Raw genomic sequence first — 19131 nt, forward strand, 5'->3', positions numbered from 1 at the left:
ATTATATACGAGCATTTACTAATGATTTAAGCTATATATGTTTGTAAGAAGGTAATTTATTAAAACTTTTATATTTATTATAATTATTAAATAGTCAAAGATTCTAATTATAGAATGTATTTTGATTGTTAATTAAGATATTATAATAAATATGCCACCTTTCATGCCAAAGATCTTCAAACACTCTGAGAACAAAGAAAAGAAGAAATCATCTTCTAAAATGTACTTTAATTACCTTTGCTTTATATGTTTTTACCTTAGCTTCCAAGATTTTTTAATTCTCTGTTAATAGATCATAACGGTATATACTGTGACATTTCTCGTCTCGTTATCAAACTCTTTATTTTTGTACTATTTTAATGATAAATGAATTTATATTAAATAAATAAATTCTTAATATATGTTAAAAGATGAGTTTATATTAAATCATGATTTTATATATTATTGCTGTAATGAAATGTAAGTGTACCATCTCTGTCCTAAAACTCCCTATACCTCTATCACTTCACACTCTACCTATCTATATACCGCCATATACACTTACATCCTGATCATCACCATCGTTTAGCCAACTTGACATGCATATACACACACACACACACACACATATATATATATATATATGTAAGTAGATATAAAGACACAACACCATGCAAACATTCATTATCATATGTATGTATGAATATGAAGTTCCATGAACTGCTCAAGAGATCCAATATTAATACTGTACCTTCCCACTCTTCAAAAAGTATGTAATTATAATTTTTTTTTTAAAAAAATTCTATTTTGAATAATAAATTTAAATATAATATTATTAAATTGATTCATTTTTTACATTAAAATATTTTGAGGCACAAACAATATTTTCTTAAAGAATAATCCGAATATTATTAAGTAATTTTAACAGATTAAATATAAAATAAACTATGCAATTACATATAAATTTTTGTTTATATATATATATATATATTATTACATGGACGTAAAATATATGGAAAGAGGGAAATTCGATAAGATTATATATCTGATATTTAATTAATTTATTTTTATAGATAAAAGTAAAAAAAATATAAAAAGAGTAGAAAGTGGGGGGGTATTAATACTAAATGGTGTAGAGAAATGGATGTATGGAAGAGTCACTATCGGAGAAAAACAAAGTAATTATTGAACAATAATTAAATATGGTTTGTGGGAAAAAAAAATAGTTTAAGCTGCAGAGAGACAGATCAGCTGCTGGCCATATAGACCACCGACTATACAAATAGCAAATTAATCATTTCATCATAATGACCAGTGAACAATGCCATGCACACCCTTCTGCTTCTTTTATACATATATATATATATATTTGTGTATATACTTCTTTTAATAAGACAGAAGTAGTAATAAGATTGTGAAGTAGTACTGGACCTATTATGCACACATCAACTCATGGGACACATTATATAGATATGGACACTCAGCAAGTTAATGAGTTTGAAGAGAGACATGGCAAAACACATACTAGATTCCAAATGTGGAGACCGCTACATTTTTGTGACATATAACCTAGCTCTTGCATATATATATATATATATATATATTCATCTACAAAAACATATGTATATACAGAATGATCTCTCCTCCCTCCATGTTGTGTGGATATGAAGATTTTCTCTTACCCATTTTCGCTTTTTACCCAACTTACCTTATTTCCTCTATCGCTCTGCATCTCTTTCACACAGTTTTTACTAGGACATTACTATTTTTAACCAGTGTTTACATACATACATACATACACACACACACATATATACGGCATTAAGTGCATCTAATGTTGTTTTTACCCAAGTAACTTTTATGGGTGTATATATATATATATATATATATATATATATAACAAATTCTATTTAATCAAGAGAAATATTAGCAAAATGATATTTTAATTACATATAATCCTCGTAACACCATCTCTTCTTTTGCAGACACTGTATTCTCGTACTAATTTGATCATACCCAGATCAAATACTTTATGATTTAATGAAAAATTAGAAAAATCAAGTTCATGGGAAAAGAAAGTTTGTTACTTTCTAGTACATAAAGGTAAATAAGTCCGGGTAATTAAGTTTGGAAGTTGAAGGATTTTGTGGGTAAGGTTAATTAATCAGTGAGTATATGTATATATGTATATATGGGGGGTAGGGTAAGGAGTATGGAGACAAAGGAAGGGGTAAGAAGAAAGGTGGGGAGAGGGGCAGTTCGGATTGAGAATAAGTGTGAAAAGCACGAGACGTTGGAAGAACAATAAATGAGAATTGGGTTGATGAGGGTGATGATAACCCTCATCATCGTCACGTCGTTTTTCTTTCTCTTCTCCCCACGCATCCTCCCCCTGAATTCCACGCCTCTCTTCTCTCATTAGTCAACCTCATGTTTCTTCCTCACTTTTTTGTTCCTTCTCAAACCTACACTCTCTCTCTCTCCCTCAGTTGTCTTTCCAGTTGATTTTGAATATATTCTAATTCAATCACACACCCTCCAATTCCATCCATCTCCTTTTCATTTTCATTTTCCCCCTAGCTTATTGCATGTGCTTTCTCATTTCTGCAACTTCTTCAACTCCCATATCTTCTGTCCCATCACTTTGCTAAATTAGACCCACCACTATCAACCGTTATATTTCTTCCTCCATCTACCAACCCTCTTTACGTTACGTTTATATTTATTTACAAAACCACTTTCTCACAAACTATTTCTCTTTGGTTTAGATCCTATTAGGTTTTAGATTCAAAATGTGGACGATGGGATACAATGATGGTTGTGAGTTCAACATGTCAGCAGCAGCCGATTCCTTCAATGGCAGAAAACTGAGACCTCTCATGCCGAGGCCACTCACTTGCACGAACAACAACAATCCCACTGCAAACCCTCCTTGTCTCAATCGGATCCATGGCACCGACTTTTTTACACTCAATCACCATCTAGGTATGCGTTTTTTTTTCTCACCAGTACTTAACGCTTTTCTTTTCGTTAGTTAGCCTCTCTTTTTGACTTAACTTCAGTGGTTGCAATAATGGCAGCAGCGACTATGGCTGATCTGAACAAGAGAGATTTCAACGCACAACCGGCTGTTGTCGTCAGCTCAAGGTGGAATCCAACCCCCGAGCAGCTCAGAACCCTCGAAGAGCTATACCGTCGGGGCACTCGAACGCCCACCGCCGACCAAATTCAGCACATCACCGCACAACTTCGCCGCTACGGGAAGATTGAAGGGAAGAATGTGTTCTACTGGTTCCAGAATCACAAAGCGAGAGAACGCCAAAAACGGCGCCGTCAGATGGAGTCATCTACTCCCGATAACGAACACAACGCCCACGACTTCGAAATCTTTGAAAGAAAAGATTCAGGTAACATCACAACCCAACAGATGAACATCGATTTATCTCTGTAGTTAATCTATGGATTCAGGTAGAGGAAAAAGAAGAAATCTTTGATGTGTTTGATCCATATTTTGGTTTACCCAGAATTGAATTTGTTGCTTAGAGATGTAAAGTTAAATTCTTTTTGTTTTTCTTGGTGTCTACAGGGGCAAGCAGGACAAGTTATGAAGTTGAACAGACCAAGAACTGGGCACCCTCTACAAACTGCAGTACACTGGCAGAGGTCCACCATATTCTACCTTTGTCTTTCTTTCACATATGTATAATATCCCAAACAAAAACCCTACTTTTCTTTTTTTCTCAATTCCCACCTCAAATTTATTTTTTATTCTACTTTAATCCCTAAAAGTTATAAAAAGTCCATAACTTGCAATTAAGGTTTCATAATCATTCCTCTGATTATTACACATTCTTACTCATTATTTTCCCAGGTTTAGATTAAAAAGCTATACATATCATATTATGTATATGAAAGAAAATGAATCACATACGTACACATGTATGTACATGATGTATGCAATGGAAGGGAAGAAAAGCTCAATTTGTTTGTTGGGAAATGAAAAGAAAAGGGTGTAAAAGCTGCCTTCCTTCCTTTCTGTCGGGGCTGCTGTTATGAAACTTGCTGGTTGCTTTTTGGGTCTTGTGCGTGTTAAGCATTCATGGTGTTTTAGGGCTAAAGTGATAAGGGTCACCCTCCCCTCTGCTACTACTCTCATTGTGAAAAGACAATACTACCCCTTTATATAGTACACTTTGTCTCTTCCTTTTTTTCCCCCACTTATTTGAATTACCAGCCTCAATTTCGAATAAAGACAAATTGAAGGACTACACCCAAAAAAAAAAAAAAAGAAAAAGAAAAAGAAAAACTTCTTTGGCATGCATATAGTAATTTTGGAATTATCAAGAGATGAAATTTCGTATTATAATTTCATAGTCATTGTGAAAATTTCAGGAATCTGATTCAATGTTAAGACGCCCAGCAAAGTCAGCAGTGGCTGCAGAATGTAGACCAGAGGGATGGGCTCCATTCATGGAAAGGAATTCCGCGTGGCAGATGATGCAGCTCTCTTCCCCTCTTCCTCCTCCTCCTCCTCCTCCTACTCACATCATAAGCACCACCGCGGTCCCCACCTCCGCCGCCGCCGTCATATCCACCGCGGCTCATCGTATTCCGACCTCAATAGTAGCAGAGCCGACTACTGCAACATCAAGAATGAAACTGAAGTTCACCAAGACTACAACTGATCACGATCATCATCATCTCAACATCTTTATAGCGAATGGCGTTAACCAGTTGAACAGTTTAGCTGCGAGTCATTATGAAGAGAATGGTGAATGTGGGGAGTCTCAGACCCTTCAACTGTTTCCTCTTCGCAGCGGGAATGAAAATGATAATGAGAAGGAGATGAGTGAGGGATCAGTTGGGGAAGCCATGAATGGTCCTTACCAGTTCTTTGAGTTCCTTCCATTGAAGAACTAGGTAGCAGGTAGATGACGATGAGAATTAACCTAGTGGGCTTTAGTAGTTAAGTATTTTACTAGCGTGGTAAGTTAGCATGGTTAGATATTGAATTCTGCATGGTGTTTTTGCAGAATGATGTAACAGGTGATGGAAGATGGTGAAGTTAATTTAATGTTGTTGCATTAAACTGCATTAATAGAATGTTTTAGAGTAATAATATTTAAGGGGATGTTTGGGATCTGAATTAGTATATTTGTAATTGTCTGATTCCTGCATAACTAAAGATATGAATATATATATATATATATATATAATGGCACATATTTAATCAGTCTAGTATATCTAATGTCTCATATTTTTAAGATACTTAGTCAATATACGTAAATTACTATACAATCATCAGATGATCAAGAAGTACATATATATAAATAAGTTAAGAAAAATCAAAATCTGCTTGCTATACTTACAAAGTTTTTTTGTAGGAATTTTTTTTATAATGAGGCGTGTGTATTTATAATGTCATTAAATACAAAGTAAATTAGAAGTCTCGGATTTTGGTACGGTCCAAGAATAAGAATTTAGGGGTAAAGGGGTGAAGCTTTGACCAGATGATGCAAATTGTTTTGGAATTTAAGTAATCATTCATTAATTACGTTGACCAAACCAAATCTTTTACCTCACTCTGACTGACTAACTTAATTTTTTTAAATAAATTTATACATTAATTACATCAATCATAATATAAATTATTTATAAATCTGACAAAAACTAGGATTTATTAATTCAATTATATACATAGTACATACGTATATATATATATATATTTGAGAAATGCATTACGGAGCAAAAAAGAATTAAAATACATAATGAATGCATTATAATTAATTTATTTATAAAAAAAATTTAAACTAAAATTTTAATTCAAGAGCATCTAAATTGTTTTGCTTAAGAAAACTATGATTAATACTAATTATTTTTTAACTTGATAGTTAGTATTTTTAATTTCTCTAATGAGATTATAAGCTGAAATCGGGTTGTTTGTTCATACATATTTATGTTTGAAATTTAATTGTATTGCTTTCTTCGTAAAATTTTGATTATTTTACTTTTTTTAAAGGATTGATTATTAATAAAAAAAAAGTGAAATTTCAGCCAAAATATTTAAAAGCTTGAGAATACTTGTATATTTATGAATGACAACCATTGTAACTAACACTAGTCCATACCGTGTATATATGTAGATATACGTTTACGTCCATGAATGAGCAGTCATATCATGTAAATGTAAATATATGGTTACATATGTATATATAGTGAATCAAGGGACATATATAGACACATATGCTTAATATTTGTGGTGTGTGTATATATCAGTTCTTTTGCATGGTTAGTTTCAACTTTCAAGTAATAGACAGTGCATGAGGGGTCTTACACTATACACACACATATATACACACACACACACAGATATACACTTATATAGGAAATGCGCAACTGAGATTCCAGTCGTGATGTTGAGGAATTAATGGCAGCTAGCCAGGTCTAGGATATTTAAGGCATTCGGACCAATGGCACCAATACCCATATGTCTCTTTTTTTTTTTCGAAAAAAAAGAAAAAATTGCAGAGTAAAGAATATTTTCCAAATTTTGCTTCAATAAATCTAATCTTTAAACAATCTTAAAATCATATATATGTTTATATATATATATATATGTATATATCTGTGGTAGCTTAGTTTGAGGTTAAACGTAGAGTGTATATTTGCATGAAGAAGCCGATCCTGTGATCTTAATTTACACAGCCTCCAATGGCTGCTAATTGATAAGCCGTAGCTAGCCAGCTCTACTGTACTATATATGGTTTGAATATATATAATAAAATTATATATATTGGAATATAATATAAATGAGAATATATTTAAAATTATATATATATATACATATATGTATCTGTGTCTACTGTTGAATTTGTGTTTGAGGTAGGATGAAACGTAGGCTGACTCCCTTCGTTCAGAATCTGCAGATTGAAGAGCAGACAGAGAAGGTGCTTTTCTCTCTTTCATGCATCCTACCTTTTCTTCTTCTCTCATAGCCTTATCTTGAAATGAGCAACCATTCCTGTCTCTTGTAAATTCTTATATATACAATCAAAAGAAAATAAAACATGGGTCAAATTCTAATGTACACATATATTCAAAAATCAATTAATTAATTATATATATGTATATATGGAGTGGTGGGTGGAAAGTATATATACCAATATTGGTATATAAAGGGAGCTTTGGGTTTTTCAACGAGGTTCTTGATCAGTGCAAAACGTCAATGAAACAAAGGCTTGTTAAAAAGAAAGAAAGCAGAGGCAGAGATGAAAAGCTGAATATATCTCTCCTGTCTCTTGTCACTTGTGAGATCTTTTAAACCCTATTTACATTAATATTCAATAATTTTAATTTCATTTCTAAAAATTTTACATATAAATACTTGAAATATAGTTAGGAATTACATGACATTAAGATATTATATACATATACACCAAGTGTAAGCTTGATGTTTGAAGTGGTCCTGGATAGTTAATCACTGTATGTACTTCACATTTAACTTATTGCAGGGGTAAAAAAAAATCAAACTGGTAAATTTTACAGAATAATATAACAATTTACCTAAAAAAGAAAAAGCTCAAGTTAAATTAATTATATATATATAATATGATTTTGGAAGTTAAAATAGTGAATTATATATATATATATATATATATACATAGATATTAGCTTGCTTGAAGTAGTAAGTTAAAGATGCGTTAGGTATTGATATTTGGGAGTTGAAATGTGATTTGATGAGAAGTTGCTGTCACCATATAATTCAACAAATCATATCAGGGGATCCAAAAAATTCTTTCTTTTGTTTAATTAAAATAAAATAAAATAGACAAGAGACAAAAGAATGAGCTGGTGCATGGAATAAAATAACAAAGGAGCTCGGGGAATTGCCAGAACCCAAATGCCAAACACCCTTCTCTGCAACTCTAAATTGACAACTCCTAAACCCCTTCTCTGTCACCACTGCAACACATACATACATATACATGTACATCTATATATATATATATATATACCCATAGATGTATCTATATATTCTTCTTACCAAACCCATCATGATCATCATCTTTGATCGCCATCTGATCCTCTCTCTGGTCACCTCTCTCTCTAGTCTCTCCCTCCCTCTACCATCATCACCTCATCATGTGACACTTCTCTCCCTCTCTCTCTCTCTCTCTCTCTGCTTCTGACAACCAAGTAGTAAATCTCAGTAAATAAATATTGCCTCTACATGTAAACGAGATTATATACACATATATATATGTGTATTTAATGTGGGTATCGGTCAACCCCCAGGCCTGCTCAGTGCAGGCTATATAACATTGATTGATGAGTCGAGTCAGTAAAATAAAAACCACAGAACGCATTATCTCTCGTTGGTAAATTCTCCCCCACAGTTCATATTTTATTCCATCCTTATTGACAAAAACTTTTTTGTAGTTAATATATTTATAAATATATATTTTGTATCAAAAATCATATCCAACTAAAACAGTGTAATTATAAATGTTATTTATTAATTTTACTAGAATTTAAAATAAATTATTTACACCTATACATAAATATGCAAATAAAATTTGTTAAAATTTTAAGTTTATTCTGAAGATCATACGGAGCCTAACTTTCATGAAGATTTGGTCTTTTAAGTACCATTGTACAATTTTTCTACTTGTATTCAGTATTATCTTTACCAAATTTCGAGTAGTTTTTAAGTACAAATGAATTTGAAATACTTATATTTATTTTACATTTATTCAAAATCTTTAAACTTTGAAATATATTTTTAAAGGGGAAAAATAAATTTTGCAACTTTATAAATTTTTATTTAATAATTATAACTTGTAGATAAATAATGTAAACTTAATCTTTATTTAAAATAAGGCCCAATCAATTATTCGTAGTTTTCTGATAATCACATTCTCCAGCCCAAGCCCACTGTAATTTTTACTCCCTTTTTTTTTTGAACTGCGGTTAAACAAAGCTTGTAAAGTAAAACATAAGGTCTCCAACAAGACCATGACTCAAAGCCCACAAGTTTACCTTATGGGCTAAATTGTTTCAATTAGAACAGCCTATGAAATTTGATGTATACAAATTAAATATTAAATATTTTACTCTGATTTCTGATTTATTTCAGTTAAATTTACTAGAAAAATAATTCGTATATATTTTATGAAATTCGACGGTAAAAATATAACTCGCCATGTAAATAAATTAAAAAATTAACGAGACATAAGAATATGATTAGTTGATGAAGCAAGACGAGTAAATTTAGGGATTAATACTAAGAGAAAAAGTCGTTTTTTATTGACTTTATTGAATTAAATAGTTCTTTTTTAATATATTAAGTAATTTAAAAATATCAGATTATGGGATAAATAGTAAAGTAAAAGAGGAAAAAAGGTAAATAATGAGTGGAAATTAGAACTTTTAAATAATTACTTTGATAAAAATGTTAACGTTACTCCTTTTTCTTTTTCCTTTTTTAAGGGGGACGTTACTATTTTTATTACGAAAAGAATAAAAAGTCCAAAGGTATTAATAAATAAATATAAAAATTTAATGAATTAATTTAAAATTTTTATATTTTATCTAATTATAAAAAATTATACCTCACAGAAAATTTTTTTATTATATTATTTTATTATCAAAAATAAAAAATATAAAAATTTTAAAAAATTACGTGTTAATTTAAAAAATCTACCGTATCACATGTAATTCAAGTACAATTTTTATGTGTTACTTAAAACACTGCATTTTAATTTTTCAAATCAAAGTTACAATATATTCTAAAAATAATTAATGTTTAGTAAATTCTTACCCCAATTTTTAAAGAAGATAGTTGTAGAAAAAGTTTGACAACTTAGATCTCTGTCTGGCCCATGGTAGGACAAAAAAGTTGCAGAAGAATCTCTGCTTGTGGAGGAAGAGGTGGAAGAAATTAACCAATCGGAGCCGTAGATCTTGATGATTACCTTCCTACTCTGTGATGATCACATGATGTCTGTCTCCATTTATAATAAGATAGAAAAAGGAAAGCTTAATACTTGCTTCAGTACAACCAAGTTCTTCAGGGTTTTTGGAAATGGTTTCCTGTTCTGTACCTTCCACTTTCAGTATCTCTTAATTGCAAAAAATAGTTAACTTAATTTGTTTTTGGCTTAAGGGTTTTAATTAACTGGTTAAGTTAATCAATTAGTAACTTTTATTTTTATTAATTTAATTAATATTATAATATACACGATTAAGTGATAAAAAAAAAGAAAAAGAAAAAGAAGAAGAAATAGATTTGAAGTTAAACATGTGAATGTGTTAATGGATACAGACAAGTATTCCCCACTTAACCCCTCTGACATCCTCGAGAAGTGAGCACTTTGTCATCATCACATTCCCCAAATTCTACCTTTCATTTTCCTCCCTCTCTCCGTTTTCTCTCAATTTGCTCTGAAAATCTCAATGTAAAACCTGTTTTACAATTTCACCAGTAGCAATAAATGATAAATCTACTACTACCCTGTTTTTGTTACCGCATTTTCTTGCTTTCTACCCTCCTGGGTCTATAAAAGCGTTCCCCTTACCAGCTCCAAAGGAGGGATTTTTGTCTCCTTCAGTCACTCATCTTGCTCATCCATGGCGGTTCTGCTAAGATCTCTGCTTTTCTTTACGCTTTTCACTCTCTTTCTCTCCCACATTGCAGGTATACCCTTTTCCTTCTGCTCCTTCTTCTCTCTGTTTCTTTAAATCTCGGTGCTTGTTCTGTTTTTGCTTAAATGAAGTCGTAAGCTTTTTCTGTTTTCTTCTTTATGGGTAAGGTTTTCTGATGGCTTTCTTTTCACTAACATTTCAAGTTTTTTCATCTCTTTCACCTTGACCTCTGTTTAGATCACTGTTCATTTTCGTTATGATCTATGCGAGCTTAGGAGCCCTTTTTTTTTTACTGTATTTAGATCTTTTTGTTTGAAAGTTCGCCATTAACGGAAACAGCTTGAATCTTTTCTCACAGTGAACGTATCAGCATCGACAATCACACTTTACAACAAATGTCCACACCCAGTTTGGCCAGGAATCCAAGCCAGTGCGGGCAAACCCCTGTTAGCCAAAGGGGGATTCAAGCTCCCACCCAACAGAGCTTACTCCCTCCAGCTTCCCCCCCTCTGGTCCGGCCGCTTCTGGGGCCGTCACGGCTGCTCCTTCGACGCTTCCGGCAAAGGCAAATGCTCCACTGGTGACTGCGGCGGATCCCTCTTCTGCAACGGTCTCGGCGGCGCACCTCCGGCCACTCTCGCCGAAATCACTCTCGGCCAAGAACAAGACTTCTACGACGTCAGCCTCGTCGACGGATACAACCTTGCCATGTCCATCACCCCATTCAAAGGCTCCGGCAAGTGCATGTACGCAGGGTGCGTCAGCGACCTGAACTTGATGTGTCCGGCTGGGTTGCAGGTCCGGTCGCAGGATAACAAGCGGGTGGTGGCCTGTAAAAGCGCCTGTTCTGCTTTTAACTCGCCTAGATATTGCTGTACCGGGAGTTTTGGTAGCCCGCAGTCTTGCAAGCCGACTGCTTATTCAAGAATCTTCAAGACTGCTTGCCCTAGAGCTTATTCTTACGCTTATGATGATCCAACCAGCATTGCGACTTGCACGCGCGCCAACTACTTAGTCACCTTCTGCCCTCATCGCCGCCATTGATAAAAGCTTTTTCATCTGGTTATCATCCTTATTATTCTTGTTTTATCTCTAGACATCTTTGTTATCTTCTCTCTGGACTGATACTAGTAGAGTTGAAGTTATTATAATATACTTATTTGATTAGTACTGGACTTGAATTATTAATGAATACTAATATATACTAGAAGGAAAAGTTAGATCGTGTCATACTGGTTTGTGTTTTAGTTGTTTTAGGGTATTGCTGTAGTTCTTGATGGGATTGGTAATGGTTGCTGTGAAGGAAAATGGGGTCGAAATGAGAATGAACTGGAAAGTGGTGAATCATAGCTGGCTTCACTGCAGCGTATGTATATATGAATAGATATACATATGCATACAGTAATTTTTAGCTGATTCAAGATTACGAAAGTTGAAAATTTACTCATTACCTATATTTTACTATTTTACCATTTTTAATGTTTGATTAAGGAAGATAGTAAAATGTAAATTTTAAATATATATATATATATATATATCAAAGGGTTAACTAAATAATCTTTTGCTTCTATATGTTACATAACCCCACTCGTTACCAAACCTAGAATACTATCTATCCAACTGCATCATTTGTCAAAGCAGGTGTACCTTGTTCTTTACATATTTGTATTAAAAATGCATGCTATATATATAGATATCATCTAACTTTTTACCCAAAAGAAAAAGCAAAGATAATTTTGCAACCAAACCTAATTATAAAATAAATAATAAGTAATTAAACAAAACAATTTTCAAAGAAACAACTGGGAAGAACTCTCTAACTCAACAGTATACTTGATGCTTGTCAATAGGAAAACAAAACCCAATACTTTTTTCAATGGAATTGATGAACAAGTGAAGATTCTTGTAAGAAAGTGGGTGACTTTGGATATGTCACTTTGTGGGGAAGAAGACCCAGAATTCAGAGCTGTAAAGATACTCACTGAGATCAGATCTAAGGCACTACTTTTTGTTTTTTGTTTTGTTTTGTTTTTTTTTTTCTGGGATTATGTTACATAGTGAGAAAACAAAAGATATGCGGTGGCTTATGGGCTCCCAATATTTATATGTGTGTATAAATCAGAGTATTAAATAGAAAATAAATTAAATTAAATGGTAAAATTACATCATTTATAATTAATACTCTATTTTCTTTTTAATCATGAAAAATCGAATTCCTCGGCTCTTCCAAGCTTTATAAAGCATAAAGATAGAATTTAGTTTTGATAAGATAAGCAACAAATTCATTTTAGTTTCCTGATTTTTCTACAATTTCAGGCCTTTCAATTCCCAACATATTTTCTCTTAAAGTTCATTGCTTCCCCTATAAATAATTAAATCTCTCCATTTCAAAAATAACCCACACAAATATCTTCCCCATCTTCTCCTTTAAAAATAACGTTAGATAAAGTGTGTATATGTAGTTCGTATCCTGTAAATTTTACCCCTTTTTCTTTGATTCCCTTCCGGGTTTATAAAAAGATTACTGTAGTTAGCGGCTGAAGAAGAGGGACGTGAGACCTTCATTTTGCATGACTATGGCGGTTCCGCTAAGATCTCTGCTGTATTTCTTGCTTCTCAATATATTAATCTCCCACATTTCAGGTACTGCTTACCCTTTTACTTTACATTGATTTTCCGCTAAAAAATTGGGAACTTTTTAAGATTTACTCGCCATTGACGCGAAAAATCTTTGCTTTTTATGACAGTGGAGGTATCCGCCGCATCGATAATGATATATAACAAATGCCAGTTCCCAGTGTGGCCGGGGATTCTCTCCAGCTCCGGCGGATTATTAGCAAAAGGCGGCTTCAAGCTCGCTCCCAAAACAGCGTACACCCTCCGACTCCCACCCCTCTGGTCCGGCCGCGTCTGGGGCCGTTCCGGCTGCCACTTCGATAAAACCGGCAGAGGAATGTGCGACACCGGAGACTGCGGAGGTTCTCTCTTTTGCAACGGCCTCGGCGGCGAACCTCCGGCAACTCTCGCCGAGTTCACTATCGGTCAAAACCAAGATTTCTACGACGTCAGCCTTGTCGACGGCTACAACTTACCCATGCAAATCATCCCATACAAAGGAACTGGAAAGTGTCCGCTGGTGGGTTGTTTAAGTGACCTGAACTTGAAGTGTCCGGCGGCGTTGCAGGTCCGGTCAGTTTACAACAAACGGGTGGTGGGGTGTAAAAGTGCTTGTGCAGTTTTTAACTCGCCGGAATATTGTTGTACCGGCAGTTTTGGTAGCCCAGAAACTTGCAAACCGACGTCGTTTTCGAAAATCTTCAAGTCGGCTTGCCCTACGGCTTACTCCTATGCTTATGATGATCCGACCAGTATTGCTACCTGCACTCACTCTAACTATTTGATCACCTTCTGCCCTAATAATCGTCGCCCCCGCTAGATCACGCCACCTTTTTATATTATTATTATTATACTTAAAAACAAATTTTTAGTGTTATATATAATATTTTAATATGTTTTTAATTATTTTTTGTAATATATACAAAAATATAACACAACATATACAAAAATGTAATACAATATTCATCCATATAAATATTATAATGGGTATCACAGTCTAAGTAAATTTGACCCAATTAATTTGTATATTCAAAATTTTAGTATTATACTGAATTATTTTTACACTTATTTTTATTATTTTTACTTGATTATGTTTTTTCAGTTTAATATTATTTTAAATATTTTTATTTATATTCCTGTGTCAAATAAATTTCAAAGAATATTACGAAATAAAATTTAAAGGATATCATTTTTAATTTATTAGAATAAACTCAGAGAGATAAAAAAAAATTTGATAAAATTTTAATAAAAAATACACATTAAATTTATCTTCCGTATAACCTTATGCATACTGCATATTCTGTAAACATGAATGGGAGAAGATTATTCAAAACTTACCAAGTCGCTGGACATTCCAAATGCAATGCTCCTCGTCAGCTTGCCATCACCCAAGAGTTGTATTCGAGTCCTCTTCAAGATCTCAACTGTCTTCCTTTCATCTTTCTCCGGTCCATCTTCATCACCACCCAACTGGGAACCACAACAACCAGAGCACCTCCAAGATCAGGAAGAATTGCAACATACTATACTCAACAGGTCATACTGGACCAGAAGAATCCACATTCTGTGCTCAGAACATCACCTCGTAGACGAAGCGCTCCGTCTTCTCGACCTCCTCTGCCTCCGCGGATTCCATCCCGATTCCCTCAACATTAGTAGCATAATCCACGCGCTCTGTGACGCCGCCCGCTTCCACGAGGCTCACCACCGGTTCCTCCTCTTCATCTCGTCTGGTTTCGTACCGGATGAGCGTACCTGTAATGTAATCATTGCTCGCTTGCTTGATTCTAAATCCCCAGTTGATACTTTACGTGTTATGTATAGTTTGATTGGTGTGAAGAGTGAGTTTGTGCCTTATTTGACTAGTTACAACCGTTTGATTAATCAGCTATGCTTGATTTCCCGGGTGGGGAACGCTCATAGGTTATTTTTTGATATGAAGAGTAGGGGACACTGTGCTAATGTTGTTACTTACACTACTTTGATTGATGGGTATGAGCGAATTCGTGAATTAGTTTCTGCTCATAAGTTGTTCGACGAAATGCGTGACTGCGGAGTAATGCCAAATTCACTCACGCTTAGTGTGTTGATTCGCGGAGTTTTTAGGAAGCGGGATGTTGAATGTGGAAGGGAGTTAATGTGTGAGCTTTGGGAGAAGATGAAGAGTGATGAGGGTGAGGACCCATCTGTAAATTCAGCAGCTTTTGCAAATCTTGTTGGTTCATTGTGTAAAGAAGGGTATTTTACTGAAGTTTTCGAGATTGCTGAGGATATGCCTCAGGGAGATAGTGTTGATGCAGGGCTTGCTTATGGGCACATGATTGATTCTCTTTGTAAAGTTGGAAGAAACCATGGAGCTTCAAGGGTTGTATACATAATGAGAAAGAAAGGATTTATACCAAGCCTAGTATCATATAATTCTATTATACACGGCCTATGCAAACAGGGAGGTTGCATGAGGGCTTATCAATTGCTAGAAGAAGGAATTGAATTCGGGTACTTGCCATCTGAATATACTTACAAGGTTCTGGTTGAAAGTCTTTGCCAAGAATCTGATGTTGAAAAGGCCAAGCAAGTTCTGCAACTGGTTTTGAGAAAGGAAGGTGTGGATAAGACTAGGATTTACAACATATATTTAAGAGCTCTTTGTCTATTGAACAGACCAACTGAGCTTTTAAACGCACTTGTTTTTATGCTTCAGACTCACTGTCAGCCTGATGTGATTACCCTCAATACTGTTATTAATGGTTTCTGCAAGGTGGGGAGAACTGATGAAGCTTTGAAGGTCCTGGACGATATGCTTATAGGCAAATTCTGTGCTCCTGATACCATCACTTTTACGACAATTATCTGTGGGTTACTGAATGTGGGAAGAACGAATGAAGCTCTTGATACTTTGAATCGACTGATGCCTGAAAGGGGTTTTAGCCCTGGTGTTGTGACGTATAATGCAGTTATCCGTGGTTTGTTTAAACTAGAACAAGTAGATGAAGCAATGCAGGTCTTCAATGGCATGGTAAGTAACCGTGTGGCTGCAGACAGTTCCACCTACGCAATAATAATTGATGGATTATCCGGTTCGGGCCACATAGAGGCAGCAAAGATGTTCTGGGACAATGTTGTCTGGCCGTCGAAGATTCATGATCAGTACGTTTATGCTGCAATTCTTAAAGGGCTTTGCCGTAATAGCAAGTTCAACGAAGCATGTCATTTCCTCTATGAACTTACAGACTCGGGGATCACTCCGAATATCATATGCTATAACACTGTGATTGATAGTGCTAGCAAGCAAGGTCTGACGAGAGAAGCTTACCAAATTGTTGGAGAAATGAGAAAGAATGGATTGGACCCAGATTCTGTGACTTGGAGGATTCTTGATAAATTGCACAAAAGCATAAAGATATGATTCAACCTAGTAAATCAAAAAGGGATTTACAAGAGGTGAATTGAACCCTAGTGAGCCAACCTTTTATCCTTAAGTAGAAGGGGTTGATTGATCTTACTACCTGAAAGTACTCCGGTTTTGTTTTGAAGTTAAACTCAGCTCGATGGTAAAACAAGAAACGACGATAAATGAATTGTTGAGTGAAATAGTGTTTTTGTCTTTTAGATTCAACAGTAAAAGTAAATTAAATTTACTGTTGATTATAACAGATTACCAACTATTTCTTGTGGATCTGAAGTATGATTAATGTATAATTAATGAAAAAAGAGTAAACAGAAGAAAAGATGGTTTCTAATTGGTTTTGGGTTTACCGGACGCAGCGTACAAAACGCGTCTGATAAGTGTCCGCGTTGGTGCAATCAAGAATCCGCCATACTTGCAGGTCCCACCTAACTTTTGTTCTGTTCTTTATATTTTTATGATGGTGAGTGAGTGACTTTTACTTTAAGCAAGTCAATCTTTCTACACCTTAATTCAATTTTATATTTTTAACATAATTTGATGACTAAGCAGGGGTGTATTTTAAATAATTGTTATAAAATTTTATATTCTTATGTTTATTTGTTTTTATTTTTTTAAATATTACGGTAGAAATATAATAATGCTACCCATTATTATACATCATGTAATATTTATCTATTTTTTGTTTTTATTTTTTTTCATACATTATGATTATTGTAACGTACAATTTCAATAAAACTTTTGTGAGAGCTTCCGAAATTCGGAACTTCACATGTAAGTATAATAGCATTTTAATTTTTAATAATTTTTTTTACACAAAATATAAATATTCTAATTTATAATAGTAATATAATTTAACTAGTTGCGACAAAATTAGAAATTTCTTTTAAATTATTAATTCATCGAATTATAAATTAAATAAAATGAATTGACATTTTTTGTAATTTGTTAGAAGGATATTTCTGTAAATAACACAAACATTATCTTTTCAAGCTTTATGGTACGAGCAAGTAGTAGAGAGTAAAAGCCCATTACTGTCATCGTCTTCAACCTGTAGCCGTCCGCCAAAAAGAAAAAAGAAAAAAAAAAAAAAAAAAAAACTCCATTTTTAATATCTTTTAACTCGGATTCCTCAACACGCGCAACTCCTTCCCTAATTATATATACCTCCCCTCTCCTCCTCTCCACCGCTCAAACTATCTCTTCTTTCTCAAACTGGAATCCCCTCTATAACAACAAACAAAACCCTCTCTCTTTCTCTTCCATTAATTTCGCCTTCTGCATCTTACCTGAAAATGGCAAGCACCAACCCAGAGTCGATCTCAAATGACGCCGTCGCGGCGGTTCCGCAGGAGAATTCGTCGTCCTCGATTTACATGGGGAACCCGGAGGAGCTGCAGAAAGTGTTCGACCGGTTCGACGCCAATGGCGATGGCAAGATCTCCGCCACTGAGCTCCGGGACGTGCTCAAGGCGATGGGCTCCGATTACACGGAGAACGAGGTCCAGCGTGTGATGGAGGAGGTCGATGCCGATCGCGACGGTTTCATTAATTTTCAGGAGTTCTCCGACCTCTGCCGCTCTAACTCCTGTGACTCCTCCGCGGAGCTCCGTGACGCCTTCGACCTCTACGATCAAGATCACAACGGCCTCATCTCCTCCTCCGAGCTCCACCTCGTCTTGAACCGCCTCGGCATTAAATGCTCCGTGGAGGACTGTGTTCGCATGATCGGCCCCGTCGATTCCGACGGCGACGGCAATGTTAACTTTGAGGAGTTCCAGAAGATGATGACAACTTCCCTTGCTCCCGCCAAAGAGTAGATTTCATTCTCTCCTCTTTCCTCAATTGCTTATATTATTGGGGAAGGAGGATTATGAACCTCTTCTGATGTGGATCTGGAAACGAAATTGAAAATTGAAACGGTGGGTTTTCTTTATATTCTCCAGATTTTGCAGAGAGGCTTTCGTTTATCTTCCTTATTAGGATTACTCTGTTTACCTTAATCTCATGATATATGAATGACGAACCTGTATCCGAAAATGGAGGTTTCAGCTTCTTCATCAATGTCTTCCTTTTTCTAGGAAAAAAAACTGCTTTAATTCGTTACTAAATTAAACGAGGAACGCAGGCATGTAGTTTCGTTCAATTTAACTGATCTGTTTTAATTTCTGTTTGGTTCGCTGGAAAATTCATGCCTCGGTTATCCAGTAGTTTAGCAAACGAAATTGCTGTAAATCTAGTGCTCGATACCTTCCATTCTGATTACATTTACATGGATGTTTTATCTTCAGCTTGAGCAGATGGAAAGTTTCTTGGGATATTTTCTGGTCAACCAAACAACGAATACGATACCTTTTTTAGATTAAGTGGTGGTAGGTAAGAATCTAGATATTACTGAAAAGTTTTAGCCATGGTGATGACCACCATGCGACTGCGTGATTCAGACGGGAAGACTGGTCAACGCAAAATTCGTGATATTATAATCA

At 34.7% G+C, this 19131-nt stretch overlaps 5 protein-coding genes across 7 annotated transcripts; all 5 read left to right on the forward strand.

The window, feature by feature from the left end:
* Positions 1–2205: 2205 nt before the first annotated feature.
* Positions 2206–5125, forward strand: WOX1 (WUSCHEL related homeobox 1). Of its 3 annotated transcripts, none has more exons than XM_088211786.1 (4): positions 2206–2964; positions 3042–3386; positions 3566–3642; positions 4372–5125. In XM_088211786.1, exons 1-4 carry the CDS (start codon positions 2772–2774, stop codon positions 4897–4899), a joined length of 1143 nt encoding a protein of 380 aa, XP_088067912.1. In that variant the 5' UTR covers positions 2206–2771; the 3' UTR covers positions 4900–5125. The 3 variants fall into 3 exon arrangements, with proteins under 3 accessions (XP_088067912.1, XP_021909295.1, XP_021909296.1); XM_022053603.2 differs by having other exon boundaries at positions 2208–2964; positions 3060–3386; XM_022053604.2 differs by having other exon boundaries at positions 2208–2964; positions 3063–3386.
* Positions 5126–10392: 5267 nt separating this feature from the next.
* Positions 10393–11790, forward strand: LOC110823254 (thaumatin-like protein). The gene is made up of 2 exons (XM_022053605.2): positions 10393–10675; positions 10982–11790. Exons 1-2 carry the CDS (start codon positions 10609–10611, stop codon positions 11665–11667), a joined length of 753 nt encoding a protein of 250 aa, XP_021909297.1. The 5' UTR covers positions 10393–10608; the 3' UTR covers positions 11668–11790.
* A 1084-nt stretch (positions 11791–12874) lies between these two features.
* On the forward strand, positions 12875–14292 carry LOC110823380 (thaumatin-like protein). The gene is made up of 2 exons (XM_022053752.2): positions 12875–13266; positions 13371–14292. The coding sequence occupies exons 1-2, from the start codon at positions 13194–13196 to the stop codon at positions 14057–14059; spliced, it is 762 nt and encodes a 253-aa protein (XP_021909444.2). The 5' UTR covers positions 12875–13193; the 3' UTR covers positions 14060–14292.
* Positions 14293–14476: 184 nt separating this feature from the next.
* LOC110823548 (Pentatricopeptide repeat (PPR) superfamily protein) lies at positions 14477–16979 on the forward strand. Its single transcript, XM_022053945.2, has one exon. The coding sequence runs from the start codon at positions 14552–14554 to the stop codon at positions 16643–16645; it is 2094 nt and encodes a 697-aa protein (XP_021909637.2). The 5' UTR covers positions 14477–14551; the 3' UTR covers positions 16646–16979.
* Positions 16980–17791: 812 nt separating this feature from the next.
* LOC110823485 (Calcium-binding EF-hand family protein) lies at positions 17792–18935 on the forward strand. The gene has a single exon (XM_022053877.2). The coding sequence runs from the start codon at positions 17941–17943 to the stop codon at positions 18463–18465; it is 525 nt and encodes a 174-aa protein (XP_021909569.1). The 5' UTR covers positions 17792–17940; the 3' UTR covers positions 18466–18935.
* Positions 18936–19131: the final 196 nt, after the last annotated feature.

This window comes from Carica papaya, chromosome 9 (assembly GCF_054855325.1).
Source record: "Carica papaya isolate Zhongbai chromosome 9, ASM5485532v1, whole genome shotgun sequence".
In the NCBI taxonomy this organism is placed as follows: domain Eukaryota; kingdom Viridiplantae; phylum Streptophyta; class Magnoliopsida; order Brassicales; family Caricaceae; genus Carica; species Carica papaya.